This window comes from Meleagris gallopavo, chromosome Z (genome assembly GCF_905368555.1).
Source record: "Meleagris gallopavo chromosome Z, MGAL_WU_HG_1.1, whole genome shotgun sequence".
NCBI lineage: Eukaryota > Metazoa > Chordata > Aves > Galliformes > Phasianidae > Meleagris > Meleagris gallopavo.
In genome coordinates this window covers 40,660,935-40,683,302 of record NC_139435.1, presented here as the reverse complement: position 1 = coordinate 40,683,302, position 22,368 = coordinate 40,660,935, and the positions used below count along the sequence as shown (strand labels likewise).

Sequence of the window (22,368 nt, the reverse complement as noted above, 5' to 3'; positions counted from 1 at the left end):
TTATATGAAGAATAAGAGAAGGAAAAAATAAAGTCTAGGAGGAAGACATTACCTCTTGTTAGCAAGCCTGTTCTAATACTTGCGTAGAGCATTTCTAGATTACAAGGGAAATTTAAATTAATTCCTGTATTTCCACCTGATACTGAGATAAAGTTGTATGTCTTTAATCTTTCACAATACCTTTGTTTTACGGAAGTTGTCGGTCTAAAGCTGTTCTAAAGTTCCATCTGCCTACAGTAAAGTTAGCACAACCAAAATATCCCTACTTACGTGTACAGTATTTATGAATTTTGTAAAGTTCATTTTTTCTTAAGTATTTGCTTAAATAACAACTCTTATCATAGAGTATAGACCATGCTCTTCCTATCACATGTGATAAACTAGCATTAAGAGCATGTTGGAGTTGATTTATCACATCTAATGTACAGCATCCTTGGATGAATGAATAAAATAACTGATTTTGAAATAATGAAGAAATTGTCAGAATACAGCTGAACTCCTCTAGTTGCATCCAGTTCAAAATATTTTATGTCAATACCATACCTAATGTGCTTTTTTCTCTTTTCTCCCCCCTAGAATCTTTTATTGGAGTTGATGCAGATTTCCATACTAGAATACCAGTGGTGGTATGCAGAGAAAAGCAAAGGTCTCAGTTGTCACTTTGTGTGTTCTAATAGTATATAGCATTGTAAATTATATGTACCAACATCTGAAAAGTGATGTTTCTTTACTAAATTGTTACAGTTCCATGGATCTTGAAACACAAACTAACACTCATGGGCAAGTCATTCCTAGCCTAGAATAAGAGGGTAAGGGTTGTTCTGTCCTCAGCTGCGTATTTTCCAGTCCTTTCAACCATTTTGGCTTCCAGCATGTGCCTTTACCCCTCCATTTGGGATTACTGCTTAAGAAGAAACTTCCTTTGCTTCCTTATAGATAACATAGATTCCATATTAAATTAAAGATTTCTCTAAGGGCAAGATCAGCTTGCATAGCCTCACTAATATTTCATGCACGAGTTAAAGACATTTAATTTTGCCCATTTAATGGAAATCACTTAAGATTCATGAAACATTCTATAAATACTTTCTGGTACAGGAGTATTACCAGTTATTTGCCGCTACCTTGTTTTTTCACTGTTTGAAAGTGTTTCTTGTTCTGTGGAAACAGCATAGAAACTGTTTTGCAGTGGGTGTGGCATGGAAAAATATTTTTGATACATGAAGGAAATCAGGATTGAGGTTTTACAGTTCAGTGATTTAATATCATTAGAATTGAACACGTTAGAAACAATTAACTTAAATTTGGAATGTATTTGAACACACGTCTACAGAAAATTATGAGGCGTGCTTCCAAAAGTAATGTCTCCTATTTATTTTGTTGGCCTACAAAGTCAGAGGCAGATGTTGATAGTATGGCAGTAGTGGTTGAACTTTCCCAGCAATATTTTGTTGCATTTTGTTGCTGTGCAACAGATGGCAGCAGAGGAACAGTCTGACCAAGTGGCATGGAAGTGCATATGAAATAAAGGGGCGGCACTGAATTCCCTAATGTGGAAAAAATGGCACCCCCTTGACACTCTTCAATGCATGCTGAACTTTTATTGAGACCTAACAATGGACGTGAGCCCAGTGAGGCAACAGGTAGTGCATTTCAGCTGTGATGACAACAATGTGCAGGACAAACCATGTTCTGGACGGCTATGCACAGATGTCACGTCTGCTGGTGCAGATTTTTGCAAGCTTAGACTCCCGAGTCTTACTGATGGAAATGTATAGCTGATGGTGCTGATTACGTTAAGAAGTAGTATTCTGTAGCTGAGAATTTGCTCTATCAAATAGTCTTATTGTGGTATTTGTATCTGTTGTAGTTTCCATGGAAATAAATAGAAGACATTACTTTCAGGGCAGCCGATGTATAGTGCATTCATTTTCAATCTTATCATATATCAAGTTGGTTTTCATGCTTCTTTTAATATAGATATGCTGTCTTGGAAAAGCTGTTCAATCTTCCCTTACAGCTGCCTTCTAGATTGTTTTGTGAGATGTAGTCTGACCTCTGTCTCTTCTTACAAGGCCTCCAATGTCTTTTAATTTGTTTCTCTTTGGTTTTTAGTGGCCTTATTTGTAAAGTAAGTGCAGGGAATGAAAATGCTTATCTGACAACAAACCATTTGGCCACCATTGGAAAACTGGAGCCTACTGTTGCATCTTTAGTGATTGCCTTCAGGTACTGGGCAAAGGTAAGAGTTATTTTTATTCCTTCATCTGTGAAAATATTTAATGAATATACCAGTACTATACTGGTTAAACTGTAAGTATGATTTAGAAAACCACTGTTTAAACTGTTTTAGAGAGAATACTGGAAAAAGGGTATAATTTTTGTTTAAGTTATAAACAGCCTAAATTAGACATGGAGGTTGGTGGCCCTTCCTATGGCAGAGGGGTTGGAGCTTGATGATCTTTAAGGTCTCTTCCAACCCAAGCCATTCTATGAGTCTATGATTTGTTGCCTTATCATGTTCCATTAAATTTTAGAAGTGGAATTTTCAGATTGATTCAGTAAGTGTCATGCAAAGCTCTAATGTTCTGTTCTTTTATATTACCAAACAAATCAGAAAAATGTCTATGTAATGCAGTTAGCATAAACTTAATACATCGTGAAAAAGACTGGAAATAAAATGTTTCCTTCTCACATAGATAAAACTTTCTTTTGAATTAAAAAAATAACAAACTTGTTCAAAGACTTGTGCAATTAAAATACAATCTTATGAAGAACATAGAAAAATATTTTAACTTTGGTTACATATATGTAAAATGAGTCATCATTTTGAAAATCTGCACTATGCTGTTTTGCTGTTCTGTGTACTCTGATTCTGTGGTATATTTGCAGCAGGACTCTTAACTGACCTTGATAACAGAATCAATCTCACAAGAGGAGCTCAAAGATACCCAAATTTTTCTCACTATATATAGTGACAGATTTTATTTTTAACGGGAAGGAAAATAATATTTTTTACTGTATCTCTTGAAACTGCAATTACTGCACAATTTATTTTACAGCTGTGCTGTGTTGATCATCCTGAGGAAGGAGGTTTGTCGCCCTATGTGTTTGCATTAATGGTTATCTTCTTTCTGCAACAGAGGAAAGAGCCTTTTCTACCTGTATATTTGGGATCATGGGTATGTATATTAGTAAACTGGGTTGAGTGAGTGAGTGAGTGAGTGAGTGAGTGAGCAGAGGATCCATCTTTTCACTTGTGGTGTGACCTGACAGCTTCTTGCTATGCTAAGAAAGCTGTAAGCCACTCACTTCTGCAGGAATTCAGAGAGAACGTGATTCAGCCAATGTACACTTAATTTTTATATAACTTGTAAGTATATATATATTACTTAGTTACTATATTACCGAATATATATATATATTACTTGCCTGTAAGGATAAAATTTGCGGTCGTAGTCATTGAATTAAGTGCTACTGCTGCCTCTTTAAGGAGAAGGGTAATTGAATAATGCAGTGCATAACAATCTACTTTCTTATTTCTTTAGCCTTTCTTCCATATTCTTGATAGCTCTGAATTAACACAGCTATATCGCAAAACAATGTATTGAACTTTGACATCTGGTTTTCTAATGGAAGTGTGGACTACAGTTCAAGAGCACGTTTGGGCATTGGGATCAGGCTATTATGGGTAGAAACCAATTCTGTAGGACACTATTCAGGTGTTATATCCATGGCATGTATTTTTGTTCATACAGTCACTTGTAAATTTAATTAACATTCAATGTGGATGTTCTAGTTTCCATAACTAATTACACAGGCCTTGCAGTTAACTCTGTTAACTTGCAGTTAACTTGCAGTTCTTTGCTACATGGCCGACTCTTTCCCAGAGTCTCTTCACTCTCTGCACTAAATGTGAGAAAAAGTCCTATACAGTATTACTATATAATTAAAATATATATATTTATACTTGAGCAGGGTGCTAAGCAAAGTTCATTGAAATATTCATTTTCAAATGCAGTGCTTCTCAAGAGCTTTTTTTAGAGAAGTTTAGGGATAAGAGGGAAGTAGGTTGGGATTATCTTCTAGGGCCTGAGAAAGCTGATTTTAAACTTTGTTCTAATTTGGCTTACTACCCTGGGAAGAATGCTTTGAACTTCATGTAATGTTAATTTTTGTTTCTTTTTCTATCTTCTTTAGATTGAAGGTTTCTCATTAAACAAATTAACTAATTTCCATCTTAAAGAAGTTGAGAATGATGTTGTGGTTTGGGAACATAACCCTGTTGACAATGCTGATTTGCCACAAGAAACTTCCCCTACAAGGGACAAGGTGTGAAACATTTAACATTCCTTTGGTAGTAGTGCAGTAGTTTTTACTGTTCTTGGGGAAGAAAAAAAAGCTTCTATTTTTGCTTTGGTTTTGATGTTTCAAAACCATAAGAGCAAATGGAATATTACATAATTGCTTCATACAGAGCTTGCTATGCTTATCCTTTGGTATCCAGAAGCTCACAGGTATTACTTCAAGTCTCTGGTAAGGCCCTGGGTTTTAATCTGTTAAGGGAGAAAATATAGACTTAAAACAAATTTACTTCAAATTAAATCAAGTGTATGATTGTATTTCATCTTAGTTTTGAACTATCACACGTACTTTATTTTACAACTACTGTGCAACCCATAGTGTTGTTCTCTAATGACATGTTGCAGCAGTTAGCAATAAAAGTTCGAATCTGTAATGTATTTTATGCTGTTTTCTTGGAAATTTGTAAATTATAACAAAGACACTTACATAATCAATTGCTATTAATCATTAACACTATTTTTCAACTATTGCTGCAGTCTTTTATTTTGACATCTTATAATAAGACCATACGATATCTCATCCTTTTTTGCAGGTGTTGCAATTGCTTCTGCTACAGAAGTAGTTATAAATCTTGTAATGTCACTTTACAGACAGAACATGAAGAAATCAAACTAAATGACATTGTTTGCAAATGCATGTTCTAGATAAGCAGATATCTGAATATCTATATATGCATTAAATATTAAGGGTTTTTTTTCTATAATTGACAGGTTCCCTTAGTATTTGATTCAGTACAGAAGTGTTCAGCACCTGTAGGACAACTTTGGGTAGAACTGCTTCGTTTCTATGCCTTGGAGTTCAATATGGCTGATTTGGTTATTAGCATACGACTGAAAGAAATAGTGTCGCGTGAATTGAAGGACTGGCCTAAAAAGCGCATAGCTGTGGAAGGTATGTTATAGCAACAGACTTCAAAGAACTGTTACCATGAACTTTCCAGGGTATTTTCTTTGCTGTTGAGATGAAGTGCAGTAACTCTGGGTTTTTTAGCTTTGAATTGTTATTCCCAGCAGTGTTGTAGAATGTTTTTAAAAAAATCAGTTTCGGGCACTTTTTCAGTGTTATCAGAAGTAATGTGAGAGATGGTCTTTAAAAAAGTAAAATAAATTGTCTTCAGTTCTATTCATACATTTATATTCCTAGGCATTTCAGTGTAACTAACAATAATATATTTGAATTTTTTGAAGTATCTAAGTATGTTACTTTTTTAAAAGTTAACCTCTGCACTGCTGGCTCACTTTTTCTTTCTACTAGACCCGTATTCGGTCAAAAGGAATGTTGCAAGAACTCTGAACAGCCAGCTAATGTATGAATATATTCTTCATTGCTTGAGAGCAACTTACAAGTATTTTGCTTTACCTCACAAAAAACCTGTGAAATTGAGAAAAACGTCCCTTCCAAATGCCCACGAGGAGGACTTTCTAAAGCCGGACAGTGGAAGTGACACTGTAAAGCCTGACAAGTCTGAGTTGCAAAACGTCAGTGGTATAATTAACACAGCAGTAGTGGAAGGTTATGTAATTGAAACTACAGATATTCCTCAGGTACATGGAACTTTTCCTTCAAAGGTGTGTGATGGCTCAGAGAGCGTGACAGAAGAAGAACTTGTCGATGATACAAGTCATTTGGGAATTGCTCAAGAAGATTCAGACTGCATAGTTGAAGAGGTTATTTCTGGAGATAATGAGGGCTTTAAACCAAGTTGTGAAGAGATGGAGAGTGGAAATGAGGAGGAGGAGGAAGAGGAAGAACAAGAGCAAGAAACAAGATGGAATAATATCTTGTCTACTGATCAGGGAATAGATGAAGACAGTGATGGTGGAGATCTCCCTGTAACAATGACAGATCAAGATATAGAGACATGCAGTACTTCAGACTTGGAAGGTTTTCAAATAACAGCACTTGTAGAGAGTGATGAGTTTGGCTTAGAGTGCACGGGTATAATGGATAACAAGATTGATGCTGATGAGGAGAGTACCGAAGGTACTGATGAACTGGATGAATGCCCCCAGAAATTCATACATTCAACAAAGAATCAACTGGCTGAAGTTATTAACTCAGAGGAGGAGGAAGAGGAGGAAGAATTGAGTCTTCTAAACCAGGCAACATGTGGTGGTATCTTAACAACCAAAGGTGAACTAGACAATACATACCCTGGATCTGGAGATGAGAATGCCCTATCTGAGGAAGACGATGATTTGTCCATCACCAATAAATATGAAGAAAACCGTTTTGAAGACAACATTCATGGATCTCTTAGGATCAGTTTCAGTCAAGAGGATCTTATTGAGAAGGGAGATCTTTGTGAAGAGAATGCAGTGGTAGAAAAGTGTTTAGAATCTGAACTCTTTTATGAATTTAGTAAACAAGCTTTTACAAGGGGCAAGGTAAGCGAGCTTTAACAGAACATGCACATGTTGTTTATATTCTCTGATCAGTTATATGAAAGTACTGTTCAAATTCATTAAGGGGTTATGCTTTTTAAAACCAATTTTGCTTTCTGTTCATGCAGTCTCCTACAGTAGTGTGTAGCTTGTGCAAACGGGAAGGTCACTTAAAACGAGATTGTCCAGAAGACTTCAAGAAAATTGAGCTGGACCCACTGCCACCTCTGACACCCAAGTTTTCAGTTATTCTAGATCAAGTTTGTGTCCAGTGTTACCGTAAGTTTTTTCTCCTTTACATGCTATTGTGGGGAAGAAAAAAAGAAAAACAACTGCAAAAACCAATGACATAACCAGAGACTATTATTCTAAAGGTGACTAGTTTATTTGCTGCACTGTCTAGAGTATGACTATACTTTATAAGATTTGTAAGACTACAATTGGACTGTGTCTAGAGTTTATATCTTGAGAAATAAAAAATATTTAGGTTTGCCTCTGTGGCAATGGCTGTCTGACAACTAGTTTAGGAATCTTAATATAAATCTAAGAGTTTGTTTTATGGTGGAGTGTTTTGACTGATGCCTTTACATTAAAATTCTCAACAAGACTTCAGTGTTCTTGAAAAACTGGAATCAGAATACTGTTTTATAATACTTCTCCACTTTTGTTCTTTTCAGAGTGACCCAACTTTCTTCCTTTCTCTCTCACCATTTTTGACCAGACAAAATGCATTATTTGTTTAATTAATGTTTTTCTTTGAACAGGTATTTCTCTTCTACTTCATCCTTGTTATCATTCCTTCACATTTGAATCCTCTGCTTTTCTCTCCCCCTTGCTGTGCTCCCCTCCCTTTTTCATTTGAATCTTTCCTGTTGACTCTTTTTACAGATCAGTTTACCTTAACTGTTTGTTTGTTCATTTTTAAAGAGGATTTTGCTCCAAATATTGTAGAGGATCAGGCTCGGGAACATATAAGACAAAACCTGGAAAACTTCATTAGACTGGAATTCCCAGGTGATTAAGTTCTGCCTTTATATTCATGCTTTGATGTTTTTATACGTAAGTGTTTTCCAAGAAAACATGTCATATCCGCATAATAAACATTTTAGTTTTGAGCATTTGATCTGTATTGTTGTTTATTGTATATCTTCTGTTACAGTGGTCATATTATTAACATATCTTAATGTCTCAATTTTGTGTATGATGCCCTGGACTTCCTTCCTGTTGATAAGAATTTTACTTCTTATAACAAAGAAGAAAGACTTGAAAACTATGTTGGCTGTGTGGTTTGTTTGCTTAAAGTGAGGAAGAAAAGCAATAGCCTCCCCCCAGGTTTTATTTTAACCCTTCTGTGACTTTATCATGCATAAAAATGCATCTGTACAAAGGAACAAGGGCAAGTTAAAGAGAAAATAAAAAGCAGTAGGACAGTTTCAAGATAGCTGTTCATTAACCAAGCTTCTTCTTATATCTGCTTTAAAAAAAAAAAAAAAAAAAAAGTTTTTTTGTTTTTAAGAATTCTGGTAGAGGTCTTGATTCTAAGGTTAAAGAACAATATTTTAGTTTATATGCATGTTTCTGCTTTTTCATCACTACTCTTTGATTTTATATACTTACCGAGACATGGAAAATCTGGTAATGCCTCAAAGTTTGTCTTCTGTATATATGTAGGTGCACTTTCATACATACATTAGTCTATATGTTTGCACATATATATATATACACTACTTTAAATTTCTTATAGGGACAAAAGCATTTGATCCATATTGTTCCTGCTACAGATTATCGGCTTTGAAATATTTTTAAATTCTGGCTTTTTCTCAGATCCTGGCTGTTTGAAACTGTTGTTTTCTTTCTGGATTCTTTTATCTGTAGGACTTGGACTTCAGATGTGCCTTATCTCGAAGATCTCTTGTAGAAAGCAATCCTATTTTAATCTGGTTTCAGTCCTGGCCTGAATGCTTAACTGTGGGAACACCAAATTTATTTCTATATCTGTCAGACTTGAGCTAATAAAAGCAGAGGTCATTTTGAGTTTGATAGGAGCTAAGTTTTGAAGTAACATAAAAATCACTAGTGTTTTCATGCCTGTATTAAAAAGCATGTGGTGATTTCAAGGTTTTGTTTGATAACATGTGATTATAACCCATCACATCTCTTACAGGAACAAAGCTGAATTTGTTTGGCTCCTCAAAAAACGGCTTTGGTTTCAAACAAAGTGATCTTGATATCTGTATGACGATGGATGGGTTGGAAACTGCTGAGGTAGTTTGACAAGATTTTTCCAGTGAATGTAAACTTTGCACTGTATGTATGTTGTAGCCTTATGAAAGCTTTTCAGATAGAGGGAAAATACAAGTAGGTGTGAAAAAAGAAGGTGGTGTTATGTTTTTTTATTATTGATCTGTGCATGAGTTTAAGAATCTCAAGTCTTCGTAGACAGTTTTCTTCTGAATTAGGGTGCTAGCATAATTTCAAGTATTAGCTGTGCAGATAATTAACATTTTTTGTAGCACGAACACCGATGAATGGGAAGCAGTGGAACATGAAATGAGTCTTTCATATATAAAACAAAACTTAAAAAGCTTGTGTTGAGGTATTGTCTGTCTAGTGTTGAAGTTATAAGTGCAATTTTGAAACAATTTCTGGTGTATACGTAATTGTTTTATGTGAAACCCAGTTATGCAACTTTAAACATAAATGGCAACTAATAAAAGATTTGTTTGAAATACTTGTAGCAGGTGTTATTTGAGTTTTCACTATTTTTCTTAATCTCTTAGGGACTTGATTGCATCAAAATTATTGAAGATTTAGCAAAAGTTCTCAAGAAACAGTCAGGTAACTCTTAAACATTGAAATAAGTTATTCTGTTTATGACTTCAGTTGATATGTGAAAATGTTGGGCCCTGTAGATGGAAAGTCATAAAATTGTGTGAACTTAATACTGATAACTAAGGGAGTATGTTGTGGACATTTGTACTTATTTGTATGTGTAGATTTCTGAGTTTTAATATTATAAGACTGCATCTGAATTGGGCAGACAGTAGATTCATAACTTCAGTGTGTAAAAACAAGCCTTAAATTGAAGTTTGAGGCTTCATGTTAGTAACTATATTGTGTTTGTGTGTTTAGTGCCTAGTAATGTAATGATAAAAAGTAGCCTAATACAAGCTTGAAGTAATCCTCTTTGATCTACAAGAAAAGCAATTTTACAGTGCTTGTGTTGGTTTATCTCATATATATTTATATACTATACTATACATATTACATATACAAAGTGTTTGACAAATGCCTGAAGTCATTTAATAATCATGTATTACTGATACAATTTTGATATCAACTAAGATTTTATTGTGTAGATTCTTACTATGGTTGGGATTATTTGTGGAGTATTCCATACTGTTATGACTCTATTGTACACATTTAATAATGAAATATTTCCTCCTAGGTCTACGAAATGTCTTGCCTATAACAACTGCTAAAGTCCCAATTGTCAAATTTTTCCATGTCAGAAGTGGTCTTGAAGTAGACATCAGTTTATATAACACTCTGGTAAGGTTATCTGTTTTTTAGCAGTAAAATGCTTCTTGAGATGCAATGATTGCTTTGTCTAGGTTCCAGTGGTTCCAGTTCTACTCCATTGTCCAGCACAGATGAGTTATTTTTGACTTGGTGCAATCAATTGTGCAGTCAAGACTTTAGTGTTATTACATCTGTAAGACAAAATAGTAGTTCTTCAGTAATGATAAGTGATAGTATTTAATTCTTTCTGTGAAACAGACAGAATAATATAACTTCACTTTTCCCATCTCTCAATTCCCATCACAAGTTATGCTTAGCTTTTGAGGCTTGGGATAGTAACAAGAATCTAGCTTGCCTGAACTAGAACACAACACAATTGAGAAAAAAGTCACTGGCCAAATGTTTTAAAAATGAGTATCATTTGTTTTGTTTTTTTCCCCAATGTTTTGTACATCAGTAGCCAGCTCCTTGCAGCATTGAAGGAAAGTGAATTTTAGAGCCAAGCATTAAGCTTTCTGAAGCTTTTGTATGAGTCTGAGGGGAGCCCAAGTAGAGAAGGATACCTCAACTACATAATCTAAAAGTGTGTACTTGAAGTTTTGCATCCCCATGGGTAATTTGATAGCTCTCACTTTTCTGGAATGAAATCTCTTAATTCAAGAATTAACCCCCTATCAAATATTTTGAAAATGCAGTAATATACAAATACTTCACTTTCTGAAGTACTGTTCTGTAAATTCTGCTTTATAGCAACTCTGAGAAGCATGAGTTGTTTGTTAGCCTTTCAATAGTGTAGTAGCGATAACCTTATTGTTGAATGTTTCCTTTCTCAATATACATTCTGCTATGCAGGGCTTAATTGTTGAGCTCACAGCTCTACAGGCTGTTAACACAAATTCAATAAATAAATAAAAATTGAAGAAGTATGCATGTGAACTCTGAATCTACAGTGCTCTGAATCATTCACTGTCTTCTCTTGACTAAAAACATTTTATGTGTTTTCAGCTCATTCCCTCAACTTCTTCAGACCTCCTATATTTCATACGTGGATTTCTTATTTTCATAGGCCTTGCATAATACAAGACTTCTTTCATCATATGCAGCCATTGATCCTCGAGTGAAATATCTGTGCTATACGATGAAAGTTTTTACAAAGGTGAGTTTTTTTCAGGCATTCAGTACGCAGTAGTACGTGCACCATGAGGTGATGATCATAAAAGATTAAATTTGTGTTTCTTTTTGTAGATGTGCGACATTGGAGATGCATCTCGTGGTAGCCTTTCTTCTTATGCATATACTCTTATGGTGCTTTATTTTCTTCAACAGAGAAATCCGCCTGTCATCCCTGTTCTTCAAGAGGTACACTATACCAATAAAGAAATCAGCATCTGTACACAGTATTGATAGTATTGATCAGAAGAATGTTAGTGGTTAGTCATAAAGGCTCTTTTATTGAATTTAATACTATGTTTTCAGATCTACAAAGAACCAAAAAAACCTGAAATTTTAGTTGATGGTTGGAACGTTTATTTCTTTGATAAGATAGAAGAATTGGTAAGTAAAAATGAAAAAGAATTCATTTTAAGGAATGTTCTCAGATATGTTGATTGAACACAGTAGTGGAACTGAAGTAGCTATTGCTTTAAAAATTGAAATGTGAAGTTTTAAGAACGTGGTTATATTGAACTCAGCAGTGCAAGCATCTGTACATTGAAAAAGAAGCAAACAAAAAAAATCCACAGCATAACCTGAAAAAAAAGTAGTTTTAAAATAAATTGCTTTAAGATGTTAATGACGATCAATCACTGTGTACATCACATTACTGAGTAGAGAATTCCTTTTAAATATTAGTTATGTTTATGGCCTTAGTAGGTTAAACCCATTGAATAATTTTGAATTAAGTGAATTAATAAAGGCAAAACCTGATCTTAGAAGTATTATTAATTCTCCAGTTCTGTTAACACAAATTCAATTTAAAGTTTAAAGACATGCTATTATAATCAATGATTGGGTTCTTAGTGGCAGTTTAGAAAGAAAGTATCTTGGAGTAACTGGATTGTGTTGGATTTGAAAGTTAAGTTATTCTCTCCAGTATAAGTATAGGAAATAAACATATTTCTGTCATTTTCAGCCAGTTGTTTGGCCTGACTTTGGCAAAAACACTGAATCTGTAGGGCAACTGTGGCTGGGACTTCTTCGTTTTTACACAGAAGAATTTGATTTTAAAGAGCATGTCATCTGCATTAGGAGAAAGAGCCTGCTTACAACTTTCAAGAAGCAGTGGACCTCCAAATACATTGTTATTGAGGGTAAAATCATATAATGTACATCCCTATATGGAATTTCCTTAATGTCCACATGAAAAACTTGGTCATTCTGTGTTGGCTTATTTAGTTTTCTATTAATAGATTACAAGTTGCTATTTTCTTATGTTTTAAATCTTCATAAAATTCCCATTCATTTTCAGTGGAGCTAAAAATTATTCTTTTTTTTCCGACCTGCAAAAAAGCTGCAAAGCCAAAAACATACCTGTGAGATTTTCCCACTAATATTAAGGTTAGCAGAATTCATATTTGAATGACCAGTTTAATGCTGTATATGTATTACACTGTTAATGCTAAGATCTCTATTAGGAAAATGCAGTGATACATTTTAGAAGTGTTCCATAAGTCATTTTCTGGCCTACGTGACTTTCATAGAAAGAACTTCTACTGTCTTGCCCCACATACAACTTAAGCATATTGTTTTATAGAACCACAGAATATTCCGAGTTGGAATGACAAGGATCACAGAGCCCAGTTCCTGGATCCAGATAGGACCTGCCAGAATTCAAGCCCTATCTCTGAGAGCGTTCTCCTTATGCTTCTTGAACTCTGGCAGGCTGGGGACATGACCATTGCCCTGAGGAGTAGATTCCAGAGTTTGACCACCCTCCGGTGAAGAACATTTTCCTTATCCCCAACCTGACCTTCCCCTGATGCAGTTCCATGCCATTTCCTCAGGTCCTGTTGCTGTCACCAGAAAAGAGATCATCATTTGCCCCTCTGCTCCCTTCATGAGGAAGCTGTAGGTCGCCATGAGGCCTCTCTTTTGTCTCTTCTTCTCTAGACTAAAGAATCGAAGGGACCTTTGTCACTTCGCATACAGTTTGCCCACCAGGCTGTTCATCACCTTTATATCTCTCCTTTTGATATTCCCTTGTAGCTTTATGTCCTTATACTGTAGTGCACAAACCTGCACACAGTGCTCAAGGTGATGCTGCAAAAATACAGAGCAGAGTGGAACAGTTTCTTCCCTCGACTGTCAATCTATACTGTGCCTAATGCACTTGGGGATACGTCATTCACTTTTCATCTGCACTAACGTGATCCTTTGTCCATGAAGTTAATTTATTTTCCAGAAATTCACAAACAGTTTAATTTTGGTGTATTAATTTTGTTTTCAAAATAATTGTCTTGTTTGTTTGTGTATGTGTATATATATGTATATAAATATTTGAGTCATGTCTCTAATGCTCTCCATACAGACCCCTTCGATTTGAACCACAATCTTGGAGCTGGATTATCAAGAAAAAGTAAGTTTCCTGTTGAAAATCTTGGATGTTAAGTGATAATTCTTGTTTTACTGGCTTGTTTGATGTTCAGATGATGTTTTCTGTTTTTTTGTGTGTGTTTCCCTAGTGACAAACTTTATAATGAAAGCTTTTATAAACGGCAGAAAAGTATTTGGTACTCCTGTAAAAATATTTCCTAAAGAATATCCATCAAAAATGGTAAGCTGCTTCTAAGGGCATTATGTGCATGTTTTTCATTGTGTAACTTAGCACTTTTAAGAATATGTTATGGTTTCTTAATGCTTTTCTTAATTTCAGCAGTGATCTTATAAATCCTTGAACTGTTATTACTGAGTTCTTTTTTCATATTGTTTACCTATAAAATGTGGAGGCATACAAAATACTGATCAAGGGAGATATTCATTGTGTAGGCTTTTAGACAGTTCAGCCCCAATCAGAAAAGCTTAGGGTTTTTTAAGACTGGTTTAAGAAAGAATGTTGCACATCTGGTAGTCAGCCGGTTGCCTGTGGGGAAGAGGAAGCAGTGGACAGTTTTATCTCATTAGAACTGTACATAAGCAAAATTTTGACAACTTACCTATCTGTTTTGATTGCCCAGTGTATGAACCTGTAATTTATATGCATCTTTTTTTTTTTTTTCAGGAGTACTTCTTTGATCCAGAGGTATTGACAGAAGGAGAATTGGCACCAAATGACAGATGCTGCAGAATTTGTGGTAAAATTGGCCATTTCATGAAAGATTGTCCCATGAGAAGAAAGTAAGTATAGTTCTGTGATATGTTTCCTTAGAAGGAAGATTAGAATAGCAATGCTAAAGCTGTGCATTCACAGCTATATTCCATACAGCATTCCAGAGAGCAGAAATCAATGGAATTTTGCATTTATGAAAATAAACAGTATAACACCACTGATGTTTCTTCAGTCCTTTGTCCAGCCATTGCACTAGGAGATGCTCTTTATAACAGGTACACTAGTTGGCTGTCTTCTGGGGATCTCTTGCATTCATTTAGTTTCATAAGCATTTCATAGGAGGATTTTGTGAGTAATGATAATTCCTGGATGAGATTTTAAGTCACAGTAGTGTTCATCTTGTAGCTTCTTGCCAAATTAGCATCTGTGCCCTTTTTAGTAATTGCTCCTTCATTTTGCCTGCCTTTCTCTGTACTTTCTGTAACTGTACTACCTCCTTCTTAAAGTATTCACATTAGACTAACACAAAGTACATGGATGGAGGCACGCCATAGTTTTACATAGCACAAAAAAAAGTCCTTTCTATACTGTTCTTAGTATGTTATCTGATGATACAGATATTCTAGTAAACTTCTTGGCTACTACTGTTAGTCAATTTTTCTTGTTTTCTTTTTTGTATTGGGGTAGGGGTTTTGTTTTGTTGTTTTTTTTTTTTTTTTTTAAGAATTCTTTAAAATTATTTCAAGATACTTTAGGTCTATCTTTAGGTATAATTGCCTGCTTTCATTTGTATATCATATAGCTATTGTTTAGTTTCTTTTTGCCAGGATGCATTATTTACAGTTTATCTATGATGAAGCTCGTCTGCCATCATTTTGTGAGTTTATTCAGTTTTGTGAGTTTATTCAGTTTTCTTGCCATTAGTACTGCATCTGACTGAGCAAAGGAGCCTGTTATCATCATCAGACACTGATTGTTCCTTCTCCAGTTCATGAATAAACAAGTAAAATGAAACCGGTTCAGTAATGGCACCTAGGTTCTCACTGATACGTCTTTAAGTCACTTCAAATGCTAGAAGCATCTTCCTTCATATGTGATTTGTAGAGAGAGTGAATATACGCCATTTTGGAAGGAAGGTAGATTTCTCCTGGAACGGTACAAGAGGTAGAATGAGAGCTTTATTTTTATGTGTTAGCATTTAATTTGGTGTCTTTTTTCTTCCAATGTCATTGCAGCTCCAGCACCAAGATCTTCACATTGATGCATTCATAATTTAGAGGGAAAAAAAAATTTCAGCTGTACTATAATCAAATTGTAAAGTTAAATTATTAATATATATATTATACCAGTGTAGGACTGTTTCTTAAAAGAGTCAAAAGCATTTAACTTTATTTAACTCGCAGAAGAAATACGTGGAGTCCATTTATTGTCTATATGCAGTGTTTGTGTTTTTATCTTTTATGTATATAAGACATATGAATTCTGCAGCCTTTTCCTCTTGCAGACTGAGACGACGACGTGATTATGAGGATAGCAAAAACCAGAGGTACACAGAAAACAAAGAGAAAAGCAAAGAGAACAAAGAGAAAAGCAAAGAGGACAAAGAAATTCAGAACAGAACAACAGAAAAAGAAAGCTCTGTCAAGGAGGGGAAATTGCATCTGTTTACACCTCAGAAGAGCAAAGTAGCAAGGGGAATAGTGGAAACTGGAAAAGAAAGGTCTCCCAGGCAATCAGCAGAGAAGTGGAAGCGACTAGAAGACAGAGAGTTAAAAGAAAAACGTTGTTTTATCTGTGGAAGAGAAGGTCACATTAAAAAGGAATGCCCACAGTATAAAGTAACTGCAGGTATGAAACTGTTTGAGCTGAGTAGTTTAAGCAGAACTTATGGTTACAAAGTTCACTAATGGATAAAAATTTTTCCTTTGAATGGCACTCACATAAATGCTGACTGACTTTTTAAAAATAGAGTCACACATCAGTTTTCCCTTTATTTTCACCTATCTTTCAAAACTGTTGTGTCCTGTGAATTCAGATCGTTTCTCTTAGCAGGTCAGGAGGTAACAGTAGAAAGTGGAGAGTGCCTACTGTGTTGAAATTGAAATTGCTTCTGTTGTCTTCACTGCTAAAGTTGGCTAACATTTAAAATTACAGCTTCTATTTCAGCACATGGTAATAGCAGTAAAAGCTTATAGCTCTTTCCTATCATGTAAAATAGACCTCTTTCATAAGGACCTCAAGATCACTGAAAATAAATTGCTCAGATAAAATATTTTGAATGGGAAGAAATAAAGAATGTCCTTCCTAATTCAGTTATTGGGTGGATAAAATAATGTCTTATTTTTCTTAAAGTTATTTTGCAACTTTGAGTTAAATAAAATTAAAAAAACACGTGAAACTACAATAATTGCCTGAACATACAACTTGACTGACAGACTTGAAGAAAACAGTGATCTGCTAAGCAGTATCTAAGTCATCCTTCACATCTTTGTTGTAAGAAAATCACTCTAATAAAAATGAAACTTCTTGGCATGGTGCATGGTACTTTCAGCTAGCTTATAAAGGAACACAGTATTACAGTTTCCCCCTAAGTAAATCTAGAAGCACTTATATACATACTACAGAAGAAAGCTGTACAGTTTGCTCATTACTTGACATCTCAAAATAAAATACAGGAATCCATTGCATACACAGTTTCAAATCGTCTCTACTAGAAAAATGTTCCTTCTCGCTCAGATAAGGAAACTCTTTTAACCAGGTGTTTTTGATAGAATAAGGCATAAGGTTGTGCTACCAGAATACTGGAAGTGGTAAGAAAATGGTTGCAAATGTGCTCAGAATTTTAAGGATATTTGCAAGTGTTCTTAATTGATTACTAATAGAATTGGGTGGATAAAAAAGATGTTTATAAAGTGAAGCCACATTTTATTAGGCTTCTGACAGTTTGAAGATGCATGTCAAGTCTAAACTTAACTTTCAAATTTATCTTTGAGCATTTTTTGCTAAGATGTTTGCCATTATATTGAGTTTGCTGAGTTGAAAAGGAATATACTTGAGTGTTTTGTAGTTGCTGATGGGAATTATGGGTATTTTGGGAATTAATATATTTGTAGAGAAGGAGAATTGATCGAGGATGGACTTTTTTGCTTGTCTAGTGCCTGAAGTGTTCTCTATAGTTCCCTGGATCCAAGAGATCTGGTTGTGTGACTTACTGTGCTATAAACACTTTGTAGGACTTTGGTCAATTCACTTAACCAAATATCATCATTCATTTTCTGAAGGCTCCAGTCTCCTTGTGGATTTGGGAAGGGGGGTTTCTAGCTTAAATGCTTAACTATAGATGGATTTCATTTCATTGTGCCCATTTTTCCATATTATATAAAGGGGGAAAACAAAAATGTCTTAAGTTCTCTGTACTATGAAGGTAGAATGCAAGTATCTTTGTATTTTTTGTACCTTAGGATATCTGAGATGGAAAGTAGTTTCAAAATAGTAACTCTTTGCTATATTGTAACTTTTTCAGGAGGTTCAAAACCAGAAATGTTGTGTGGATCCCCTTTACCTCCAGCTGCCAAACATGCTGGTCGATTAAATCAGGTAAATCTTAAGTGTTCTTTTTCCTGGATCTCTTTAAATGTTTTGAAACCCTTGTAAAGAAACTTAAAGCTATTTTTACTTAAGCTTTCAAGGAGGACATGTGTAATATGTAATTCAGTTTTGTAGGTTCATCAGTATGTATGTGTTGTTTATAGGGAATGGTTACACATGAAGAAAAAAAGAAGCAAAAAGGAAAAGTACTTTTGAGTCCCCAGACAGGTTTGTATCTCTTAATTTCAATTCAGAAATTCAATGTGAAAGCATGCATTTTCAACTTACTTTCTCAGTCAGTCCTTCAGGAAACTGCCTAACTTGTTGAACACAGCAGTAGTCTGAACAGGTTGCTAGATAATTCTGAAACCACCTTTTATTTTTATTTTTTTATTTTTTTTAAGCTGGAAAAGTGCATTTTTTTCATTTGTGTTTTGGGAACAAAACTTATAAGGCATGTCAATTCTGTCAGCCATTTGTTCTTTATTTAACTCTGATAGATACATTTTGCAGAAGGATATGGTGTTTTATCAATCTCTCTCTTCTCTCCCTCTGTTTTGGCATACATTGGGTTCTGTGTTTCTCTTCAGGAACGACATGTGGAGCACTTTCTTGTGAGGCTTCCTCAGAATAATCGTCTAGAATTCCACATGATCAGCTAACTTAAGAGAGACTATGAAAGCACATCCTTTCAGCTGCCAAAATGCGAGAGAGTTAAAATTACACTTACAAGTAGCAGACAGATGATGACATAAAGGCCTTTGTATACGCTCTCTGGATCAGAGACATTTTGTGCACTGTGTTACATGCATGGTTGCCACTGCAGCTTCCTTACAGAAATTTCACACATTTAACTTGTTAACTGTCACAATGAAGATTTTTCAAAGAACGGGGTTTTTTTTGTTTTTTTTGTTTTTAATTACTTTGAGTTTTATGTGCAACTGTAAACCATTTAGCAGCATGGGTTTTTCCATGGAGTACATAGATCTCTTCTGGGGCATCTGAAGGGAGATTTGAGAAGTCTTTGCAAACTGCTATTAAATATCTCTTTAGGTTTTCAGTTCTATGTGGGGTGGGGAAAAAAGTCATTGAAAGACTTCTTTGAAGCTAAGTTGGGGGAATTAAAACACAAATCAGTTTGTCCCCAGGCATTTACTTGGAAAAAAAAGTAATCTTTTTTGTATTATAATATTTACTACTGTCCTCTAGCAGCTGATATTATAAAGTTGATCTGTGTGTGCATTTGTTGTAGTTCGACTTAACAGTAGTTTCTTCTTGATTGTTTTAGTTACTTGTTTTTTTTTGTTTGTTTGTTTCTGTTTGTGGTGGTGGTAGTGGTTGTTGGGTTGGGATTTTTTTGTTTTTTGTTTGTTTTGTTTTGAAACCTTTAAGCTTTTAAAGTGTGATGCTTTTTTTTCCCCCCTGATCTTAGGCAGCCTTTCCAATAAATATATGACTCAGGGAAAAGCCTCACAGAAGAGGACCCAGCAAGAATCATGAGGGATGTGAAGCACTGTTAAATTGCAATACAGTTGCAATTTACTTCATTCACTTAAAAACTTACTTTGGCTAAAGCATCTGGATTCACAGGACAGCAGCATAAATAATCTTCAACTTAAAATACCCATGTTTCATTAACCTTACTTTAGGTTGCTAATAAAGGATTTTAATATGGTGTCATACCATAGACTCCTCGCTCCTAAATAGATTGTCTGAGCATTTTAATAGAAAGCCATGATGTTTTGTATTTGTTTACTAGGTAAATGATACAGATAAATGCAGGTACTGAAAATGGACCAAGGTTTTGTCATTCAGCCTGAGCATTTTAAAATGCACTAAAATTGTGTGCAGGCCAAATAAATGTATTTTCTTCAAAATATGATTTTTTGAAGGAGCAAATATTATTTATATATGTTGATTGTTAATGAATATTTGTGTAAAAGTGTTTGAAATGCTTGTAGACTGTGCTTGCAAACAGGTTTTTGTGGTGTTTTTATTTTCTCCATGTAGAGGGCTGAAAACACAGTCACTAGTAAACATATGTTAAAACTGTCTCTGTGGTAAAGCAGTACCAGTGAGATTTTTGTTTTTTTGCCCCTTCTTTGATTTTTACGAAATTTAATTTGCTGCTGTGCTTGTGTACAAAGGAGGAGAAGAGAGGAAAAAAGAAAAAAAAAAAAAAAAGAAAAAAAAAGAGACAACTAAGAAACAGGTCAGTCCTGTTTGATGCTGCTAAGAATCTTTTTCATTATCTTGGGGATACAGACATAACTGCTGTATGGAATAGAGAAATGATATATGGCATCTGGGGAAAACACGTGCATTTTCATAAAATGTGAATGGGATCCTTGGACCAGCCAAGAATTTAAGTAGGTTTATCAACTTGAGCTTTACTTGAAGTCCTTCCAGAGCTGATAGCGTACTCTCTGTCTTGTTCAGGAATAATTACATGGTAAAATTGAAACCACTGTTATTTATGAATTTGAAATAAATAAATAAAATCAAAATCCAAAATTATTGTTTCTGTATGTCTTCTTAAGTTGTAGCTTTCAGTATTCCTGACTTAAATGTGGAATTAATCATTAATTTATTGGAATGATCTGTTTTATAAAATGCTATGTTTTATTTTATTTTCCTTTACCTATCTGTTTTTCACTAAAGGTGAAAGCTAGAATTTCCAAAGTGACCTTAGGAAGCTAACTCTTTTTTTCTTTTTCTTCATCATTGTGAAGCCAGTATCTTTATATTTCTAGATGTTTATCTTTCTCCCAAAATATGTTGTTTTTCTTTACCTATTTTCAATCTTAAAATTGTTTTCCATTTGTGAAGCTGGCTAATTTTGTTCTCTATTGCATATTATTCATATAATTTTAAGTATTTTTTTTTCTCTAAGTGAGATTTTCTTCTATACTTCCACATTCATACCCAGAAAATTCACATGCAGGACATTTGCACGCCTCGCATATATTTTATTTAGCCTTCTGTTTTGTTGATGAGAACAAAATGTATAAACCTCTAAGAAACTACAGCGTAATGTTATAGATAGAAAATATTTTTAAAACTAAATAAATCACATTTATGCATACTCAGCACCTTCCCATTGAGATATTTTTTAGTTTTATAGTGAAGCCTTCAAGTGTGGGATTTCTAAACTCAGTTCTGAATCCTACAGATTACACTTCCAACCTCCAGCTCACTCTGAAAATACCTCTTATTTCTGTGGAAACTACAGCAAAGAATACGATAGCACTGTTTGATAGAGCAAATTCTCAGCAAAACACTTTCGTCAAAAGTCACTGCCATTAGCTGTGCATTTTCATTGGCATTCAGGCTTCTTGTCACCGCACTCATAAAGATGTGCACCAGCAAAGATGGCCTGCTCCTGTCACTGCTGAAATACACCGCATGCCTCACCATGCTCACTTGCTTGGTCTCAGCAAGCACTGCTGAATGTCAGTGGGTGCATTTTCTGCATGAAGGATTTCAGTCACGCACCTTTATACAAGGACATAAAGCAAACAGTACTGACAGAGAAACTGGTTGCATTTGCACGCTTGCTTCCAGCTTGTACTTAACAGGCGTTGCTGACTAAGGCCTCAGGCTCATAGAGCGTCCAAGGCCTTCCACTTGTCAGTGGGTATGTTTCAAATGAGGATATGTGCACCTGTTGTGTGCCAGATGTTTTGTGTAGCTAAGGACAATGCAGTGTTCTTGCTATCTACTTTCCTATTTAAGGTAAGGCTGCGTCTTACTCTGTGTTGAAGAGTATGGGCACAATCACATATGTAAAAAATAGTAAATGCTATATTTTAAAACTTCAAGGCTGTGGCACAGGCTGCAGATGTGCAGCCTGGACGGAGTGTGTGAACTGTAACTCCTTGCTTGAGAGCACAGTGATGAATGTGTGTGGCAGGGTATACCTGTGTTGCAGGTCACCATTTTTCTGCATGCTTTTGTAGAATCATTAAAGTTGGAAAAGACCTCTGAGATCACCAACTCCAACATTAACCCATCAGCAGTATGCCCAATATCCATGTCCCTCTGTCTTAGTTTGAGCTAGGATGGAGCTCTTTTCTTCAGAGCACCTGGTTGCAGGAGAAAAACGATGATAGTACACGGATACTCATAGTTGCTGCTAAGCAGTGTTGCTCAGAGCCAAGGCCATTCCCAGCAAAGGTCCCAAGGATCTGGGAAGGAGCAGAATTAGGACAGCTGACTCAAACTGGCCACAGGGTTATTATGTAC

At 35.1% G+C, this 22,368-nt stretch overlaps 1 protein-coding gene across 3 annotated transcripts in view; it reads left to right on the top strand.

The window, feature by feature from the left end:
- Window positions 1–20,640, top strand: part of TUT7 (terminal uridylyl transferase 7) — a 32,379-nt gene extending 11,739 nt beyond the window's left edge. The window contains exons 8-29 of one of the 3 annotated variants that reach the window (XM_085213062.1): window positions 577–646; window positions 2,116–2,242; window positions 3,063–3,182; window positions 4,201–4,332; window positions 5,076–5,256; window positions 5,620–6,752; window positions 6,878–7,028; window positions 7,677–7,763; window positions 8,914–9,014; window positions 9,530–9,587; window positions 10,198–10,301; window positions 11,338–11,427; window positions 11,517–11,630; window positions 11,748–11,825; window positions 12,403–12,580; window positions 13,798–13,845; window positions 13,952–14,043; window positions 14,488–14,603; window positions 16,040–16,383; window positions 18,059–18,132; window positions 18,288–18,351; window positions 19,556–20,640. In XM_085213062.1, the coding sequence (XP_085069188.1) occupies window positions 577–646; window positions 2,116–2,242; window positions 3,063–3,182; window positions 4,201–4,332; window positions 5,076–5,256; window positions 5,620–6,752; window positions 6,878–7,028; window positions 7,677–7,763; window positions 8,914–9,014; window positions 9,530–9,587; window positions 10,198–10,301; window positions 11,338–11,427; window positions 11,517–11,630; window positions 11,748–11,825; window positions 12,403–12,580; window positions 13,798–13,845; window positions 13,952–14,043; window positions 14,488–14,603; window positions 16,040–16,383; window positions 18,059–18,132; window positions 18,288–18,351; window positions 19,556–19,623 (3,530 nt within the window). In that variant the 3' untranslated portion in view covers window positions 19,624–20,640. The other 2 variants (XM_085213063.1, XM_085213064.1) reach the window with 2 other exon arrangements.
- The last annotated feature ends 1,728 nt before the right edge of the window (window positions 20,641–22,368 follow it).